At 36.7% G+C, this 17,602-nt stretch overlaps 1 protein-coding gene across 1 annotated transcript in view; it reads right to left on the minus strand.

The window, feature by feature from the left end:
• SEC24A (SEC24 homolog A, COPII component) overlaps positions 1 to 17,602 on the minus strand; it is a 70,719-nt gene that overhangs the window by 25,429 nt on the left and 27,688 nt on the right. The window contains exons 4-13 of the mRNA XM_004420188.3: positions 15,288 to 15,365; positions 14,556 to 14,716; positions 14,091 to 14,263; positions 12,339 to 12,441; positions 11,186 to 11,312; positions 9,076 to 9,185; positions 6,505 to 6,617; positions 4,228 to 4,346; positions 1,386 to 1,441; positions 93 to 299 (exon numbers count right to left, since the gene is read on the minus strand). Coding sequence (XP_004420245.1) covers positions 93 to 299; positions 1,386 to 1,441; positions 4,228 to 4,346; positions 6,505 to 6,617; positions 9,076 to 9,185; positions 11,186 to 11,312; positions 12,339 to 12,441; positions 14,091 to 14,263; positions 14,556 to 14,716; positions 15,288 to 15,365 — 1,247 coding nt within the window. The remainder of the gene's footprint in view (positions 1 to 92; positions 300 to 1,385; positions 1,442 to 4,227; positions 4,347 to 6,504; positions 6,618 to 9,075; positions 9,186 to 11,185; positions 11,313 to 12,338; positions 12,442 to 14,090; positions 14,264 to 14,555; positions 14,717 to 15,287; positions 15,366 to 17,602) is intronic.

The following is a 17,602-nucleotide window of genomic DNA, read 5'->3' on the forward strand; positions in this document are numbered from 1 at the left end:
ATTCCCTCCCCTCCACAACTGAAAAATAAATAAAAAACAAGCTCTGTGGTCAAAGGGACAGAGCACCAGCATAAATCTTATGACTTTCTAACCTTGGCAGAAGACCTTTGGTTGGGTTCCTCTCGTGGTTTCAGGGCTCCCACTCCAACGGTTGGGAGTTGTGTTTGAAAGACAGTCATTCGACCACCAGTTGGGGACATCAGCTTAAAGGCAGCCTGAAGAGCAGGACCCAAGGCACTCTGGGTCTCCAGGGTCTTGGTGAACATTTGTGGCAAAGTTTTCAGCAAATCTTGGACAAGCTTGTGAAATAAAGCAAGAAAACTCAAGAGTGTTACAATTAAACATTTTTTTCACAATAAGTCAGTAACTAATACAATAGACAAGACATTGAGTCATGATGACGGTCAGAGAATCTACAGACAGTACAGTAAACAATGAAGTTGGTCAATGACAAGAAAGCCATTTTAAGTCAACATTATAAATCGGCAAGCAAGACAAATCAAAATTGGGGCCTTACAGTTCTTGCACATGCAGTAGTCCAGCAAGACTATAAGTCCGAAATGTATCCAAAAGAACCATCACAGTTTAGAGATTTGATTTATTTTAATGCCATGAAATATGGCCTTCTCAATCACCTCTACACACTATTCTTTTCAGTTCCAAAGTGAGTTTAACTCTTCCCTATTATAAAATCTAAGATAGCCAGTAAATTTGCCAACTAGTAATATCACTACAAAAGAAAAACAACTACCTACTCAGGTTAGGTTGTACAAATAAAGAGAGTTAATGGGAAAAAAAATACTTCGCACTATGGCAAAGTCACCGTTGCCAACAGCTGAGACCATAGACTTGCTAGTTAAAATGTTACCCCTAAGGCATATATGCATGTACAGGGTAGACAACATCCCCCCTTCAGACACATTCTGTTCACCTCTCACTGTATTATGTCATGGCAATTTCCAGGCAGGTAATAAGAGTTTCTTCTGAACTGACCCCAAAGACACTCTGTGAATCAGAAAAGCAAAGGGCACTGAAAGCAGCCTAGCTAAAGTGCTTCTATGAAGTGACCAGAAGCTTATCTCAGCAACCCTCCCATCTTCCCAAATGGCCAGCAAGGCAGGTTTCCTTCAGGTTTTCCTCCTTTATAGAAGAGGCTTATCTTCTACCCTACTACAAATAACTTGCTACATTAGACTGAAAAGCAATCAGTTCAAGGGCAAACTCAACAGCTGTTCATCTGGCGGATTTTAACTAACAGCAAATATAAAATGTTACACATCTTAGAAATGTCACAGAAAGAAGCAAAATTTTACTTAAAGCTCATTTCAAAAATATATTCCTACAATGTTTCAATTTAACATGTCAGATAGGAAAATGTGCCTTACCTCTTTACTTTCATTTAAATTTACTAATAAGTTCTCTGGCATAGGTATAAAAACATCTGAAAGAATAAAAAATGTTTCTTTTAAGACAAAACTTAATTGTTAAAGATGTTCCAAATACATAACACCGATATAATTAACCACCCCCATCCTTACAGGAAAGCTACCTTCTCCATTATTACAGCACCGTCTACATATATTCCAAGAGCCACCAAAAGAGCACTGATTTAGGTGTTTATTGCAACTTATCTGTTACCGTATAAAAGGTAAATAGCCTCCCAATTAGAAAATATTGATCTGTAAGCACTCCTAAGAGTTTGTACAAGTGCTCCATTTCTTAAAGACAACAATTTAGAATCCTGCTTTACATTCTTGCTTAGCCCTGGAAGCCAGGCAAAGAAACACTTTTGGCATTAAAAAAAATGTTGATTAAGATGACATACAAGATGGGGCCAGCCCAGCAGCCTAAGGGTTAAGTTCGCATGCTCTGCTTTGGCAGCCCAGGGTTCACCGGCTGGGATCCTGGGCAAGGACCTACTCACCGCTCATCAAGCTGAGACGGTGTCCCACACAGAAGAGCTACAACTCTACAACTATGATATACAACTATGTACTGGGGCTTTGGGGAGAAAAAAGAACGAGGAAGATTGGCAGCAGATGTTAGCACAGCACCAGTCTTCCACAAAACAAACAAAAAAATAGCTAAAAAAAGAAAAAAACGATGACATACAAGAATGCTATGTCTTTACCTAGAGGTAATACAACCCACCAACAGCTCTGTCATTCAAAAAGCAGATACTTTCTCACAAAGAAGGCCCCTACCAGTGTCTCTACTTATGGGACTACAAAAGCAAGTGAATCAGAAGGTACGCTAACTGATCACATTAGATGAGCTTCTCAGGATTCAAATCTATTCTTGTTTAGGAATTAAATTTCCTTCCTTAGAAGGAAGCAAACTGGGAAGGAAATGTGGGTGGTGGTGGAGGATTATGAGGGGTCTCACTTTCTACATTTTTGTACTGTTCGTTATTACAAAAAAAAAAGGCTCATTATAATGTTTGTAAAAAATAATACTAACAAATAATTTGAAACATTAAATATTTAATTTAGCTGTTATATAAAAATTCTGTCTATTGTTTAGATTTCTTCCCTTTTTACCTTTAAAATTAAAAAATTTTTAATAAAAGTTTTATTGAGATATAATTCACATACCATAAAATTCACCCTTGTAGAAGATGCAATTCGGTGATTTTCAATATATCCACAGAGTTGTTCAACCATCACCACTACCTAATTTCAGATCCTTTTCATCATCCCAAAAAGAAATCCCACACAGATTAGCAGTCACTCCTCGTCCACCTGTCAATTCCCATAGCTCTAGGCAGCCACCAGTCTTTCTGTCTGTGGATCTGCCTATTCTGTACATTTCATATTAATGGAGTCACACTATGAGGTCCTTTATGACTGGCTTCTTACACTTAGCATAATGTACCCACCAACAATGCCAAACAGTTTCAGTGTTTCCACATTCTTGCCAACACTTGTTATTTTCCATTTTTTTGGATACTAGCCATCCTAACGGATGAGAAGTGGTATCTCATTGTGGTTTTGATTTGCATTTTGCTAATGACTAATGACGCTGAGCATTTTTTCATGTGCTTATTGGCCATTTGTACATCTTCTTTAGAGAAATGTCTATTCAAGTTCTTTGCCCATTTTTTTGTTTGTTACTTTTTTTTTTCCCCTCCCCAAAAGCCCAGTACATAGTTGTATATTCTAGTTGTAAGTCCTTTCAGTTCTTCTATGTGAGCCACCACCACAGCATGGCTATCGACAGATGAGTGGTGTGGTTCCATGCCCAGGAACTGAACCCAGGCCACCGAAGCAGAGCACGTCAAATTTTAACCACTAGGCCATGAGGGCTGGCTCACCCATTTTTGAATTGTGTTATTTTGTTGTTGTTGAGTTGAGGAGTTCTTTATATGTTCTAGATATTAATCCTTCACATATATATGATTTGCATATATTTTCTCCATTCTCTAAGTTGTCTTTTCACTCTCTTGATAGTGTTCTTTGATGTACAAAAGTTTTTAATATTGATGAAGTTCTATCTTTCTTCCTATCTATCTATCTACCTACCTACCTACCTACCTACCTACCTATCTACCTATCTACCTATCTTGTTGCCTCTGCTTTTGGTGTCATATCCAGGAAATCAGTGCCAAATCAAATGTTATGAAGATTTTCCTCTATGTTTTCTTCTAAGAGTTTTATAGTTTTACCTCTTAAGTTTAGGTCTTTGATCCATTGAGTTAATTTTTTTTAATATGGTTTAAGGTAAGGATCAAACTTCATTCTTTTGCATGTTCAGTTTTTCCAGAACCATTATTGAAAAGACTATCTTTTCCCGAATGAATGCTCTTGGCATCCTTGTCAAAAATCAATTAACTATATACATGACAGTTTATTTCCGGGCTCTCTATTCTATTCCATTGGTCTATATGTCTATCCTCCAATGGTCTATACATCTATCCTCAAATACTTTTTGAATGAATGGATGAGAAGGGAAAAAGACCTAAATTTAATCTGAATTTTAATATTAACTTGTTTTTGTTGCCTTGTTCAGAATTTACTTTACCTCCATAATTCTGTTTCCTGTTGTATAAAATGAGGGATTGGACTGAAGGACTCTTACATTCCAACAATCTTATGATTTTATATTCAAGGTTTTCCTCAATACAGTAGAATCGTACCATATACCCCTAATCAGTCAAATAATCATGAAATATTTCTAAAACTGAAAATTCCTAAGGCAATTCAATAATTTTAAGTGTATAATATATACCTTCAATATCTGAAACTATTAGCATCTGAGGTTGAGAGAGACCTTCTTGAAGACTGTAGAAGTGGATTGTACTATCAAACGTTATGAAGCCAATTTTTGTCCTAGTGTTGCCAGGAAGTCTAAAAACAAATTCAGAAGAATATTGTATCAAGTTTTCCCATATACACACATACATAAAATATCTGCTAAGAGTTACATACAAATATCTACTTTCATATTATGGAAATTGTCCCAACATAAATGTTTAACCCACTCAATGTTTAATCACCATGAAAACATACTCTGCTCAAAGCGAAAACACTACACATAAGCCAAACAATCAACAAAACCTAGCAATAATACAGCAATCCAAAACCCAGTACACCTATATAAAGTTATATAAATCACTTAGGAAATGCTATATAAAAAATACTAGTGGGGCCGGCCCCGTGGCTTAGCGGTTAAGTGCGTGCTCTCCGCTGCCGGCGGCCCGGGTTCGGATCCCGGGTGCGCACCGAGGCACCACTCCTCCAGCCATGCTGAGGCCGTGTCCCACATACAGCAACTAGAAGGATGTGCAGCTATGACAGACAACTATGTACTGGGGCTTTGGGGGAAAAATAAATAAATAAAATCTTTAAAAAAAAAAAAAAAAAATACTAGAAAGTATATACAAAACTTTGTAGATGATCTTAATTTATAAAAAATACTTCAAATATATGGTTTATACCATAAAGCAACTCTAAAACGTAATATAAATTTAGGTACTGCATATCTTTAAAAAACTTGCTCAAACCTCTTCTTATATTGTTTAACGCATTCATTTAAGAAGAGCAGCGGGGCCAGCCCCGTGGCTTAGCGGTTAAGTGCACACGCTCCGCTACTGGCGGCCTGGGTTCAGATCTCAGGTGCACACCGACACACTGCTTGTCAAGCCATGCTGAGGCCACGTCCCACGTACAGCAAATAGCAGGATGTGCAACTACGACATACAACTCTCTACTTGGGCTTTAGGGGTGAAAAAAAAAAAGGAGGAGGATTGGCAATAGATATTAGCTCAGGGCTGGTCTTCCTCAGCAAAAAAAGAGGAGGATTAGCATGGATGTTAGTTCGGGGCTGATCTTCTTCACAAAAAAAAAAAAAAAAAGAAGAGCAGCAAAAGGATCTGTTTTAAAGAACTTAAATATGTGAACCTACAGTTTTATAAGGGGTAAGACAAACAAGTTTTCATTCTAATTGTTCATGCTTGGGTGAATTAGTAGACTCTCTCATCAACAGACAATCTCCATTCACAAGCTACAACATTAAAAATACAAATGCTGGCAAGAACAAGGATGCCCCTTTCACCAATGTGAGAGAATTAGTCCATTTCTGATGAGATTTGGTCCTCTACATTCTTCCATACCACACAAGAGCACTATATTTCATTACACTGAAAGGTCACAGTAGCTTTTATGGGTTACACTAAGTATCTAAGCACCATTTAAAGCTCAGTTATTTTAAGAGACTCAAGAGATATGGCAACCAAATGCAAAGTATCGATATTGTTTGGATTCTTATTCCAACAAACCTACACTAAAAAGACATTTTTGAGACAACAAAATGTTGAACAAAAATTGAACTGGGTATTAGATCATATTATGGAATTATTGCTAATTTTGTTTGGTATGATACTTGCATTTTAGTTAGAGTTAAAAATAATTCCAAGTATTTACAGGTAAGATAATATACAGACTGAGATTTGCATTAAAATACTCAAGAGGGGAAAAAGTGTGTGTGTTGGGGGGATTAGATGAAGCAAGAATAGCTGAATGCTAAAAATGTTGAAGCTGAGGAATGGGTACCTGCAAGTTCATTAAATTCTTTCTGTTTACTCTATGTTTGAAATTTTTCCATAATAAAAAGTTAAAATAGGGCCGGCCCCGTGGCTTAGCGGTTAAGTGCGCGCGCTCTGATGCTGGCGGCCCGGGTTCGGATCCTGGGAGCGCCCCGAGGCACCACTTCTCCGTCCAACGCGAGGCCGAGTCCCACGTACAGCAACTAGAAGGATGTGAACCTATGACGTACAACTATCTACTGGGGCTTTGGGGGGAAAAACTGAATAAATAAAATCTTTAAAAAAAAAAAAAAGTTAAAATAAATTAATGTTTCTCAGGGAAAGTGAGGCCTGAAGTGCACAACTAATTTAAGTGGAATTTTAGAATATAATTACACAGCTTTTTTTTTTATATTTTGAAACTACTTATTCATTTTGCAAACACTGTTAGTTCCAAATTTAAGCTGAATTAAGATACTTACAAATCCAGATTGTCTAACAAACTCTGGCAAACTGAATTTAAGTATCCAGTTTCAACTGCATTGTGAGACACATCAAATACAAAGAGGTATACTGGAGGCTGAGGTGGTCGTAACTGAAGAAAAAAAAAGGATCTCATTAAATACATTTAACAGGATTAAATTTAAACTTATCATTTGTCATGTCCATATACAGCAAAAACAATAAAATAAGCATTATTTACAGATTAAGTGGAGATTATAATAAATAATAATGGATTAAGAAAATAATAAAGAACAGAAGTTTAAAATATAGGCAGGGCCCAGCCCCGCGGCCAAGTGGTTAAAGTTCCATGCTCTCTGCTTCGGTGGCCCAGGTTCACGGTTCAGATCCCCAGCGCGGACCTACTCCACTCACCAGCCATGCTGTGGAGCTGTCCCACACACAAAAAATTGGAGGAAGATTGGCAGAGATGTTAGCTCAGGGCAAACCTTTTTCAAGCAAAAAAGGAGGAGGGTTGGCAACGGATGGTAGCTCAGGGCATATCTTCCTCAGAAATAAATAAATAAATAATAAAATATAGGCAAAACTATATTATATTGTTTTCAGATGCATACTTAGAAAAGAAAAATGAAGATGTGATTGCCATAAGTCAGAAGAGTATTTTCTCTAGGACAGGAAGGGGATGAAATGTGATTAGAAGGGCTTCTGAGGGCCGGCCCCGTGGCTTAGCGGTTAAGTGCGTGCGCTCCGCTGCCGGCGGCCCGGGTTCGGATCCCGGTTGCGCACCAAGGCACCACTCCTCCAGCCATGCTGAGGCCGCGTCCCACATACAGCAACTAGAAGGATGTGCAGCTATGACAGACAACTATGTACTGGGGCTTTGGGGGAAAAATAAATAAATAAAATCTTTAAAAAAAAAAAAAAAAAAAAGAAGGGCTTCTGAGAGTACTGGCAATTTTCAATTTTTTGACCTGGGTGGTGCTAACACAGGTGTTTATAGCTATTTAGCAACTATATATTTATGTTTTATAGACCTTTCCATATGTGCATTATATTTCACGATGCAGAGAAATGACAGTTCTGAAAGTGACAAATTCACGTTAGCCTGACCTGGGTATTTAACCAATGCATTTCAGCCAAGTTCCATAAAAACGTACAACTATTATTTTAAACTTCCAAATTCAAAGATTTATTTTCAATTCAATAAAAAGCATCAAATAACCACAATCAGAGCTGGGCATGTAGCAGTGTACTAAGTTTTATACTTTTGTGCATGTATCACTTGCCAAATTCATAGAATCCATTGCCGAAGAGATAAGTCAGGAAGGAGCAAAACCTCTTGCTATAGGCAAGTTTCCAAATTTAAAGGAAGCCATTTTTGCAAAAGCTGGGAGACAAAAGGAACCCAAGAAGACCAATTCAAAAGAACAAATGCTTCTGATTTTTTGGTTTTAATTCAACAAAGGGACAGCTACACTGCAGAAAGCTATTACCAACCATTTAAGTGTCACAAGAATGTTTTCTACACTAAAACTTCCCTGTGGTGAAGACCCTGAACCTCATACTCTCTATACTAAAATGGTCCCAACTGCCCAGATAGGGAGAGATTATCCCACAAAAATATACTGAAATAAAATATGAAAAGTTGGTGTTAAGTCTTATCTCCATATTCCCTTTCCTTAGAGGCGATTATGACATGGTGAAAGAGGAACCAAATCAAAAGGTCTGGATTTTTATGCGAGCTCTGCCACTTACTAAAGGATATTTGGCAAGTCACTTAACCTAAGTCTGTTTTCACATCTGTAAAATAGGATTAACGCATTTCCCTAGCTTAATTCAGAGAGTTGTTTATGATGATCAAAAATATTTAAGTGCTTTGTAAAATGTAAAATGCTAGTTAAACATTAGGCATAACTATTATTTTTAAAATACAAGACCTCAGATGCTCGCACAGTGTATAAAAGTACTTGAGGGGGCCGGCCCTGTGGCTTAGCAGTTAAGTGTGCGCACTCCGCTACTGGCGGCCCGGGTTCGGATCCCGGGTGTGCACCGACACACCGCTTGTCCGGCCATGCTGAGGCAGTGTCCCACATACAGCAACTAGAAGGATGTGCAACTATGACATACAACTATCTACTGGGGCTTTGGGGAGAAAAAGGGAAAAAAAGGAGGAGGATTGGCAATAGATGTTAGCTCAGGGCCGGTCTTCCTCAGCAAAAAGAGGAGGATTGGCACGAGTGTTAGCTCAGGGCTGATCTTCCTCACAAAAAAAAAAAAAAAAAGTACTTGAAAGAGGATGTTCATCACAGCATTATTTGTAATAGAAAAAAACTGGAAGCGACTTAAGAGTAAATATGATTCCAACATTATATTGCAAATTTCTAGGTGGATACACAAGAAATGTAAGTGGAACTTTATATATACTTTTAATTTTCAAACTTACCCTCATATACTAATTCACTACTTTTATAATGAATAAGTGTAACTTTATAAATTTAAAAACATAAAATTTTGTTAAAGTATGCTATACTGTTTTATTTAAAACCTGGTATTACGAAATGAATATGCTATATAAAAAAATGAAAGCTTACCATGTATTCTGAAGGAGCCATAAACTCAATAGTAGCATTTTGAACTTCAGGTCTTCTGTGAGGTTCTCCATAGACTCTGGTCAAAGGGTTGTACATGAATTCTTCAGGAACTATGTGAGTTAACAACATATCATTATAAAACTGTAAAGATTAAGTTTAATATACCTTGCATTTGGCTGTTTTCTTAATTTAAGGATTTATAAACAATTCAATATAGACTAAATATTAAGGGATAAATACACTTTGTTTTTTAGTTCTATTCAAGTTCACACCATACTGAATGGCACTAAGTATGCCTTGCTATTGTGACTACAACCACTGTGATTTTTCTTTTCCTATCTTCTAATACACTCTTTGCCTTAATTCTTACTAAAGCTACTTTCCTAAAATAGCTGGAAAGGATGATAAAAACTCATTAAACGTCAATTATTTTCTTAAATGCAAGATTAAATGTACAGACTCTGGTCGCCCCTACAAAGCTATGGTAAAAATACTTCAAAGGTTAAAGCCTAAGGGTTTGGTGAGTTTCATTAACAAGACCTCCATAGAACATCAACTGCCTACCACTTATAATACACTAGTGCTCAAAGAGTATTTTCTAAATCAATTATCGTTGCATCTATCTTCCCAGTAAGTATTTAGAAATTCAAATTCCTTTGTATGCTAAGGGGTAAGCCATAGTTCAGGAAACGGTCTGGGCTGCATATGAAAGTGACTTTAGCCTTTTTCATTTCATATACTGAAGCACATATATGTAAGACTTTAAAGGTGTGCAAAACACTATACATATATTTTCTGAATTATTATAGAGTAAAAAGAAGCTCTTACTCTATCCTCACTTTCTTCTACTCTTAACATACACACACACACAATAAAAATGATTGTCAAAAATCTCTTAAATTCCTCTATTTCCCAATGCTTAATGAAATTTCCTTCCAGAAACCTAATTTTCTTTCTTTCTATTTTTTTTTCGTGAGGAATATTAGCTCTGAGCTAACATCTGATGCCAATTCTCCTCTTTTGTTTTTTTACTGAGGAAGATTGGCCCTGAGCTAACATCTGTGCCCATCTTCCTCCACTTTATATGGGACACCACCACAGCACGGCTTGACAAGCAGTGTGTTGCTGTGTGCCCAGGATCCGAACCTGTGAACCCTGGGCCGCTGGGCCGCTGAAGCGGAGTGCATGCACTTAACCGCTTGTGCCACCTGGCCAGCCCCAGACCTAATTTTCAATGTGCATACCAGCATACCTTTTTTCTTCCCTAATCCTAATAGAATGTTTTTGGTTAGATGATATTTCTCAAATATAAATTGTGAAAGAGTTAGGGGCCGGCCCCGTGGCTTAGCAGTTAAGTGCGCGTGCTCCACTACTGGTGGCCCGGGTTCGGATCCCGGGCGCACACCGACTCACTGCTTGTCCGGCCATGCTGAGGTGGTGTCCCACACACAGCAACTAGAAGGATGTGCAACTATGACATACAACTATCTACTGGGGCTTTGGGGAAAAAAAAAAAGGAGGAGGATTGGCAATAGATGTTAGCTCAGAGCCGGTCTTCCTCAGCAAAAAGAGGAGGATTAGCACGGATGTTAGCTCAGGGTTGATCTTCCTCACAAAAAAAAAAAAAAAAAAGAAAATTGTGAAAGAGTTATTGAAAGAGATCTCCTCCTCCTCAATTACTGAGAAAACCACATTCAACTAACCTTCTAGCACTGCCCACCTCCCTTCATACAGCAGTGAATGAATAATGGTAGCTATTCTGTGGACTTATTTTCTTTCACCCTAGAGAAAAGGCATGGGACAATTTCTCAATAAAAATATTTCTTAAATTGCAGGCTTAACTAATACCATGGAATATGCCATTTATTATATACCCAATATAGTAAATGTAAAAAAGTGGTATCAAAGTAATATTACCACATTTTTTGCTTAAAACGTATATAATTATTTATATGTAAGTATAAATGGATAGAAAAAAGTTAACAGAAGTTATCTCTCAGTGGAAGGATTACAGGTAAATAAGACAGATTTTTTTTTAACTTCACATTTGTATTATCTGATTTCCCCATGATGCAAGTAGATATTTTTAAATGTTTCAAGAAAAACATACCATCATTGACTCGGTAACATAAGTTACACTTCCATCTCCTTTGATCAAGAAAGCTGACAAAAGGGTTGATGTAGGTCCTGCATGAACGGCATCTCACAATTGTACTGGAGGTAACCACAGGCAATTGCTAAAAAACCAGAACTATTTTAAAGGCAGTGATCATCATATCTAAAGGTCAAGCATTAATCCATACCTTCCAAATAACTGTTGGGATAATTCTGCAGAAAAACTAGGGTAAAAAGATGTGTTCAAATTGCCTCAAAAAAAATTACATAGCTGAGATGTATTGATTTTAAACCCTACTGTTTTTCTGCAGGACCATTCTCATTAAATTTAGCCCTTTAAAAGTATTTATTTTCTCCTTAAACATTTACACTGCAAAACCAACACAGTAAAGTTACAATGTGTTTTTGAGATGGATGGCAAAGGAAGGATCAACATTCTAAAACAAATGACCAATGAAATTATTAGAAAGTTTCTTTATGTTACAGTAAGAAGCTTACTAAGTTCTCATAAAAGAACTGTCACAAGTAAGGTACGGTTCAATTATATTTAAATATTCAATTAAACTTTGCAATTATGTTCCTATTTAAAGTTTATCCTACATATTGAAAGTTCTAGTCTTAATATCAAAAATCAGTAAAGGCAATACAATCCTATCACCAAAAGGAGATTTGTTTTGGGGAAAGTCACTTCATTTATGCACTGATCCTCTCAACAGTATGTGGCCATAAGTCAAGGTCCCAGAACCTTAGGACAAAAGTGGAAGGGGCTTCTTTTTTTTGTAAAAGCTTCTTAAAGCAACAAATTTTACTAAAAGAATGGCAGAACTGGGAGACTGGGTACAGTATTTTAACGGGTAAATAATTTACAACATTTTAAAATAATATGGTTCATTTATTCATTTTCTTTCAGCAACTCTATTCTATTCTGTACCTCTTGGATTTTTCAACAATATCCTTATTTTACCTCGTTTTGAAAGCGTTTGGTAATAAAATTTTTGGTTGAACTGCAAATAAAGGAATCTATCAAAGGACAAATTCCTAAAGATAACTCAAATACATTCCATATGTGATTCTAGCACTACTTTAGAAAATTCCTCACTACTAAGATAATTTTCCACAAGTCATTTACTTTCACTAGTAAAACATACCACTAGGTCTTTAAAAGGATGAAGCAGCAATCCCAAAGGAAGTTTGGCTTTATTCAGTAAGGCCTGAGTTTGAGGAATGCTAGTCAGCGTGCATCGAAATAACCTACATCAAAGTAAAAATCATGTCAGTTGTTGCTATGATTACTTTTGGACAAAAAAAAAAAAAAAAGATTTAAAAGGTACATATTTTAACATTGGTTCAGATTACAAATGAAATATTTCAATAGGCCCTCTCAAATTTTATCCCATTTAAATATTTAAGTCCTATTCAAAAAGAGAGGGTAGACAGTTACAACCCTATATTACATAACTAAAATAAAGTCTCTTCTCGGCTTGTGCATAAGACAGTCTAGACTATCAAATGACTTATTTTTCTTTATATAAATCTAGATTACATTAGAATTACAAGGTGATGACCCAAATTTGCAAATGGAAAGTTAAGTTTATTACTGAAAAGTTCAATTTTACTGAAGGTTCTAAAAAGACTATGTAAAATTAACAAAACTCAATTTATCAGAAAGTCTTCACCACATACATTTAAATATACAGTCAATTTTAAGAGAGAAAAGAGTATTATAATTATGTTTGTTATAAAAAACAATTTAAGGGCCGGCCCCGTGGCTTAGCGGTTAAGTGCGCGCGCTCTGCTACTGGCGGCCTGGGATCAGATCCTGGGCGCGCACGGACGCACCGCTTCTCCGGCCATGCTGAGGCCGTGTCCCACATACAGCAACTAGAAGGACGTGCAACTACAACATACAACTATCTACTGGGGCATTGGGGAAAAAAAAGGAGGAGGATTGGCAGTAGATGTTAGCTCAGAGCCGGTCTTCCTCAGCAAAAAGAGGAGGATTAGCATGGATGTTAGTTCAGGGCTGATCTTCCTCTCAAAAAAAAAAAAAAATTTAAAACAAGAGCAAATAGAGGCCTGCCTTGTGGCATAGTGGTTACGTGCGCATGCTCTGCTTCAGCAGCCTGGGGTTCACAGGTTAGGATCCCGAGCGGGGACTTATCAAGCCATGCTGTGGCAGGCATCCCACATGTAAAATGGAGGAAGATGGGCACAGATGTTAGCTCAGGGCCAATCTTCCTCAGCAAAAAAGAGGAGAATTGGCAACAGATGCTAGCTCAGGGCTAATCTTCCTCACCCACACACACACACACAAAACAAACAAATAAGAGCTAAAAAGGATTATATAGAATCAAATCCCCATACTTTGGACTTTGAAGAAATAATGTAGCCACCATAATGATAATGAATATCATAGTCACATTAGAGCTGATAAGAGAAGCAATCAGCTCAGGGGTTACAACCCTATTTCTTAGAACATTTCAAACATCAGTTAAGTAAGTAACAGCGTTCTGTTTCTGCATGCAGAACTATTTTCATAAATTAATCTATTTGTACAGCTTGTTCATAACAAATGAACTTCCAAAAACATCTGGAAAACTTTCAGAAGAAACAAAATGTCATATTTATTTTTTTATTTTTTATTTTTTATTTTTTTTAAAGATTTTATTTATTTATTTTTCCCCCAAAGCCCCAGTACATAGTTGTCTGTCATAGCTGCACATCCTTCTAGTTGCTGTATGTGGGACGCGGCCTCAGCATGGCTGGAGGAGTGGTGCCTCGGTGCGCACCCGGGATCCGAACCCCGGCCGCCGGCAGCGAAGCGCACGCACTTAACCGCCAAGCCACGGGGCCGGCCCTAAAATGTCATATTTAATATGAAATGCTGTTTGAAGCCTTACTCTGGGTTACAGTTGAGTTTCTGGATATCCTCATGCAAATTTGGAACTGGAGGCTGCAAAGTTGTTGATGGAAGCATGTTTCTTTCTTGAAGAAGATTGACAACTCTTAGGCCCTCTGGATGTAGACTTAATCCACTCATGCTTGCAGTTAAATGATTAGCACCTAAGGGAGCCTAAAGATACATAATTTCAGAGTAAATAGCCTTTATAATATCTTCAGTTGAAAAGAGATGTATAAGAACTTGGTTACTTAATTTTTCTCTAAATAACAAACCTGTAATTTAGATTTCCTGATGAATTTTTTGGTTCTGGAGATATGTAATAGAATGAAGGCCTTATGAAATATTCCACCATTATTCTAACTGGTTAAAAATGTTGATTATACCTTCCTAAAACTTTTTCACGTGTATACAGTTTAAACCAAAATGTGGACAATAGGTTAAAAAACAAAAACAAAAAGTTTACCTGAGTAAAGGCCTGTGGCCCACTTGGGTAATTCAAGGCAGAGGGTGGCATTCCGGTTGTACTAGGTGGTGGTGTGTTCTGATAACCAGGTGGTAAGGAGGGATATGAATATCCAACACTTCGGCTCATTGTGGGGTTCTTATTAGTAAGCTGTGGTGTTGCTAGAAACAAGGTAACTTTTAAGTTCTATTTTATACTCCAGGATACTTTAAATGAGACACAGATCTATTAAATTATAGGAATTATAACTCCAAAATCTTTTGGATAATTTAATATTTTCATTGATCAATTTTGTAAAATAAGACAAATAAACACTAGTAACAGAGTAATGGCAAGGATTAAAATCTAGCTAATGTAGACAATAGCCGTAAACACCAAAACACACAAAAATATGTTTGGTATAGTTAATTTACTTTCATATCATGTACTAAACTTTGCATTCAGACTAAAATTCTAATTCAAAACAACTTTAATGAAAATATACTGAATATCCAACTGGTTAAATAAATTTAAATAGATCTAATTGATAAAAATACTCTACAAACATAATATAATAATAAGAAAGCCCACGATCCTAATTATGAAGAGAAAAATGAACAAAAAAATCTAAAGGCATGGAGATAAAAAATGCTAACAGGTATAACTGCATTACATCATTATGAAGTTTTCTTGTTTCCTACAATGAACACGTATTTAAAAAAAAAAAAAAAAAAAACTTTCATAGCATCTCACCCAAGAAGCCACCGCCTTCAATTTCATCATAACTATTGTGAACCACCATAGATCCATTATTGGTATTTGATGTAATACCTAAGAAGGAAGTTCATCAACAATATTTAAATTAGAACAATTATTATAATTTCTGCAAGATTTGAGCTAATGTCTAAAATTTAAAATAACTTTCCAAACGACAAATAGCTTAAACCACAGTCCAGGAAAAATGTCAAATGTTGAAATAAAAATTTCAAACAATGCAAGTTTTTAAATATACAAAAGCTTTCAGAGACCCGCCTGTGGCATAGCGGTTAAGTGTGTGTGCTCTGCTTCTGGCCAGCCAGGTGCGAAACCCCGGGCGCGCACCAATACACCGCTTGTCAGGCCATGCTGTGGCGGCGTCCCATATAAAGTGGAGGAAGATGGGCACGGATGTTAGCCCAGGGCCTGTCTTCCTCAGCAAAAAGAGGAGGATTGGCATGGATGTTAGCTCAGGGCTGATGTTCCTCACAAAAAAAAAAAAAAAAAAATAGACAAATTTATAAGTAAGTTTATAAATAATTTTTATAAATAATTTTATATACTTCTAAAAAGGAGGATCCTTTACAGCATTTATAAAATTATCTACTATCTGAAAGATTTCACACTGAAAAAAGAATCACCAAAATAAATACTATTTAAAGATAAAATAAAATTATGAGAATAAAAAATTTTTTTTCCAAAATATGGAACAAAGTGGAATCTAGAATTAATGTGAAGGTGATACCAATTAGAAAGACTGCTTTAGGGCCGGCCCTGTGGCTTGGTGGTTAAGTGCGCGCACTGCAATGCTGGTGGCCCGGGTTCGGATCCCGGGTGCGCATCGAGGCACCACTTCTCCGTCCATCCTGAGGCCGAGTCCCACATACAGCAACTAGAAGGATGTGCAGCTATGACATACAACTATCTACTGGGGCTTTGGAGGGGAAAAAATAAAATAAATAAAATCTTTAAAAAAAAAAAAAAAAAAGAAAGACTGCTTTAGTCTAGAGAATCACTAAAATAAAATAAAAATCTTAACTTGTTCTTCTCCCAATTTAAAGAGTTAAAGATAAATACGAGGGACATCTGCTTATGAGAAATACAAATTTATTTCTAGGTACCTCTGCTAATTATGATAACAGATTTATGATGACAGAAGAAACTAAAATCAGTGAATAGTATCAACCTCTAGCACCTAAGAACAAAGGTGCTAACTTGAACAGTCATTTTAACACCAAATAGATAAGTTTAATGGTTTCAATCAAGTCAGTAACTTCCTTCCAATTCTCAAGACCACCATGACTTTAGCCCTGAGTTGATACAGAAAACCTTAGTAAAACCGTTTGTAGAAACAAACAAAATAGTGGGCATATTTTCAGTTGGTTAAAAATTTAACTATTTATCAAAGTTTGATTTTCAAAGTTATAATGTGGCAACCAGTGGGATATTGTTTTACCATTTTGTTACTCATTGTTACCACCATTCTTTTCAAACTATACACAGGTCGTTTTTTTCCCTACTTACAATCTAAAAAAAGGAAATGCTAGAAGAAAATATAAAAATTATAATATTGATTATATTCAGTAGTAGGATACGAGCAGTGGTTTTCCCCTCCTCTTGTGTTTCCTATTTCCACATCTTGCTGCATAGGTTATATTACTGCTAAAATCAAATTTCTTACTTTACAAAATATTTTGTTTAAATTATTAAACTTGTATTTTATTTTTTTATTATTATTTAATATTTATTTATTTATTTATTTATTTATTTATTTATTTATTTATTTAGGGTGTGTGTGTGTGTGTGTGTGTGTGTGTGTGTGTGGAAGATCAGCCCTGAGCTAACATCCATACCAATCCTCCTCTTTTTGCTAAGGAAGACTGGCCCTGAGCTAACATCTGGGCCCATCTTCCTCCACTTTATATGGGACGCCACCACAGCATGGCCTGACAAGCGGTGTGTCGGTGCACGCCTGGGATCCGAACCCAGGCCACCAGCAGCAGAGCACGCGCACTTACCCGCTACGCCATGGGGCCGGCCCCATTAAACTTCTATTTTAAAGTTACACCCGAAGACAATGCTTTAGAACCTTTTCTTATTTATATAAAAATTCAAAATGCTTGTATATTTAAGTTTTCACTAGGCTCATAAATATTTGTTTAATATTTACAATAGTTGCAATCAAAATACTGCTTCCATGGAAAAGACCCAATATAGTTCCAAGACCATGTCCAGAAAAGCAGGAATTCCCCTCTCGCCTCCCTCTCCCAAAAGGCACCTAACTTTAGCGCCATGATTTTTAAAACCTGCAC

The sequence above is a fragment of the Ceratotherium simum genome, chromosome 4 (genome assembly GCF_057802395.1).
Source record: "Ceratotherium simum simum isolate JZ-2026a chromosome 4, ASM5780239v1, whole genome shotgun sequence".
Lineage (NCBI taxonomy): Eukaryota > Metazoa > Chordata > Mammalia > Perissodactyla > Rhinocerotidae > Ceratotherium > Ceratotherium simum.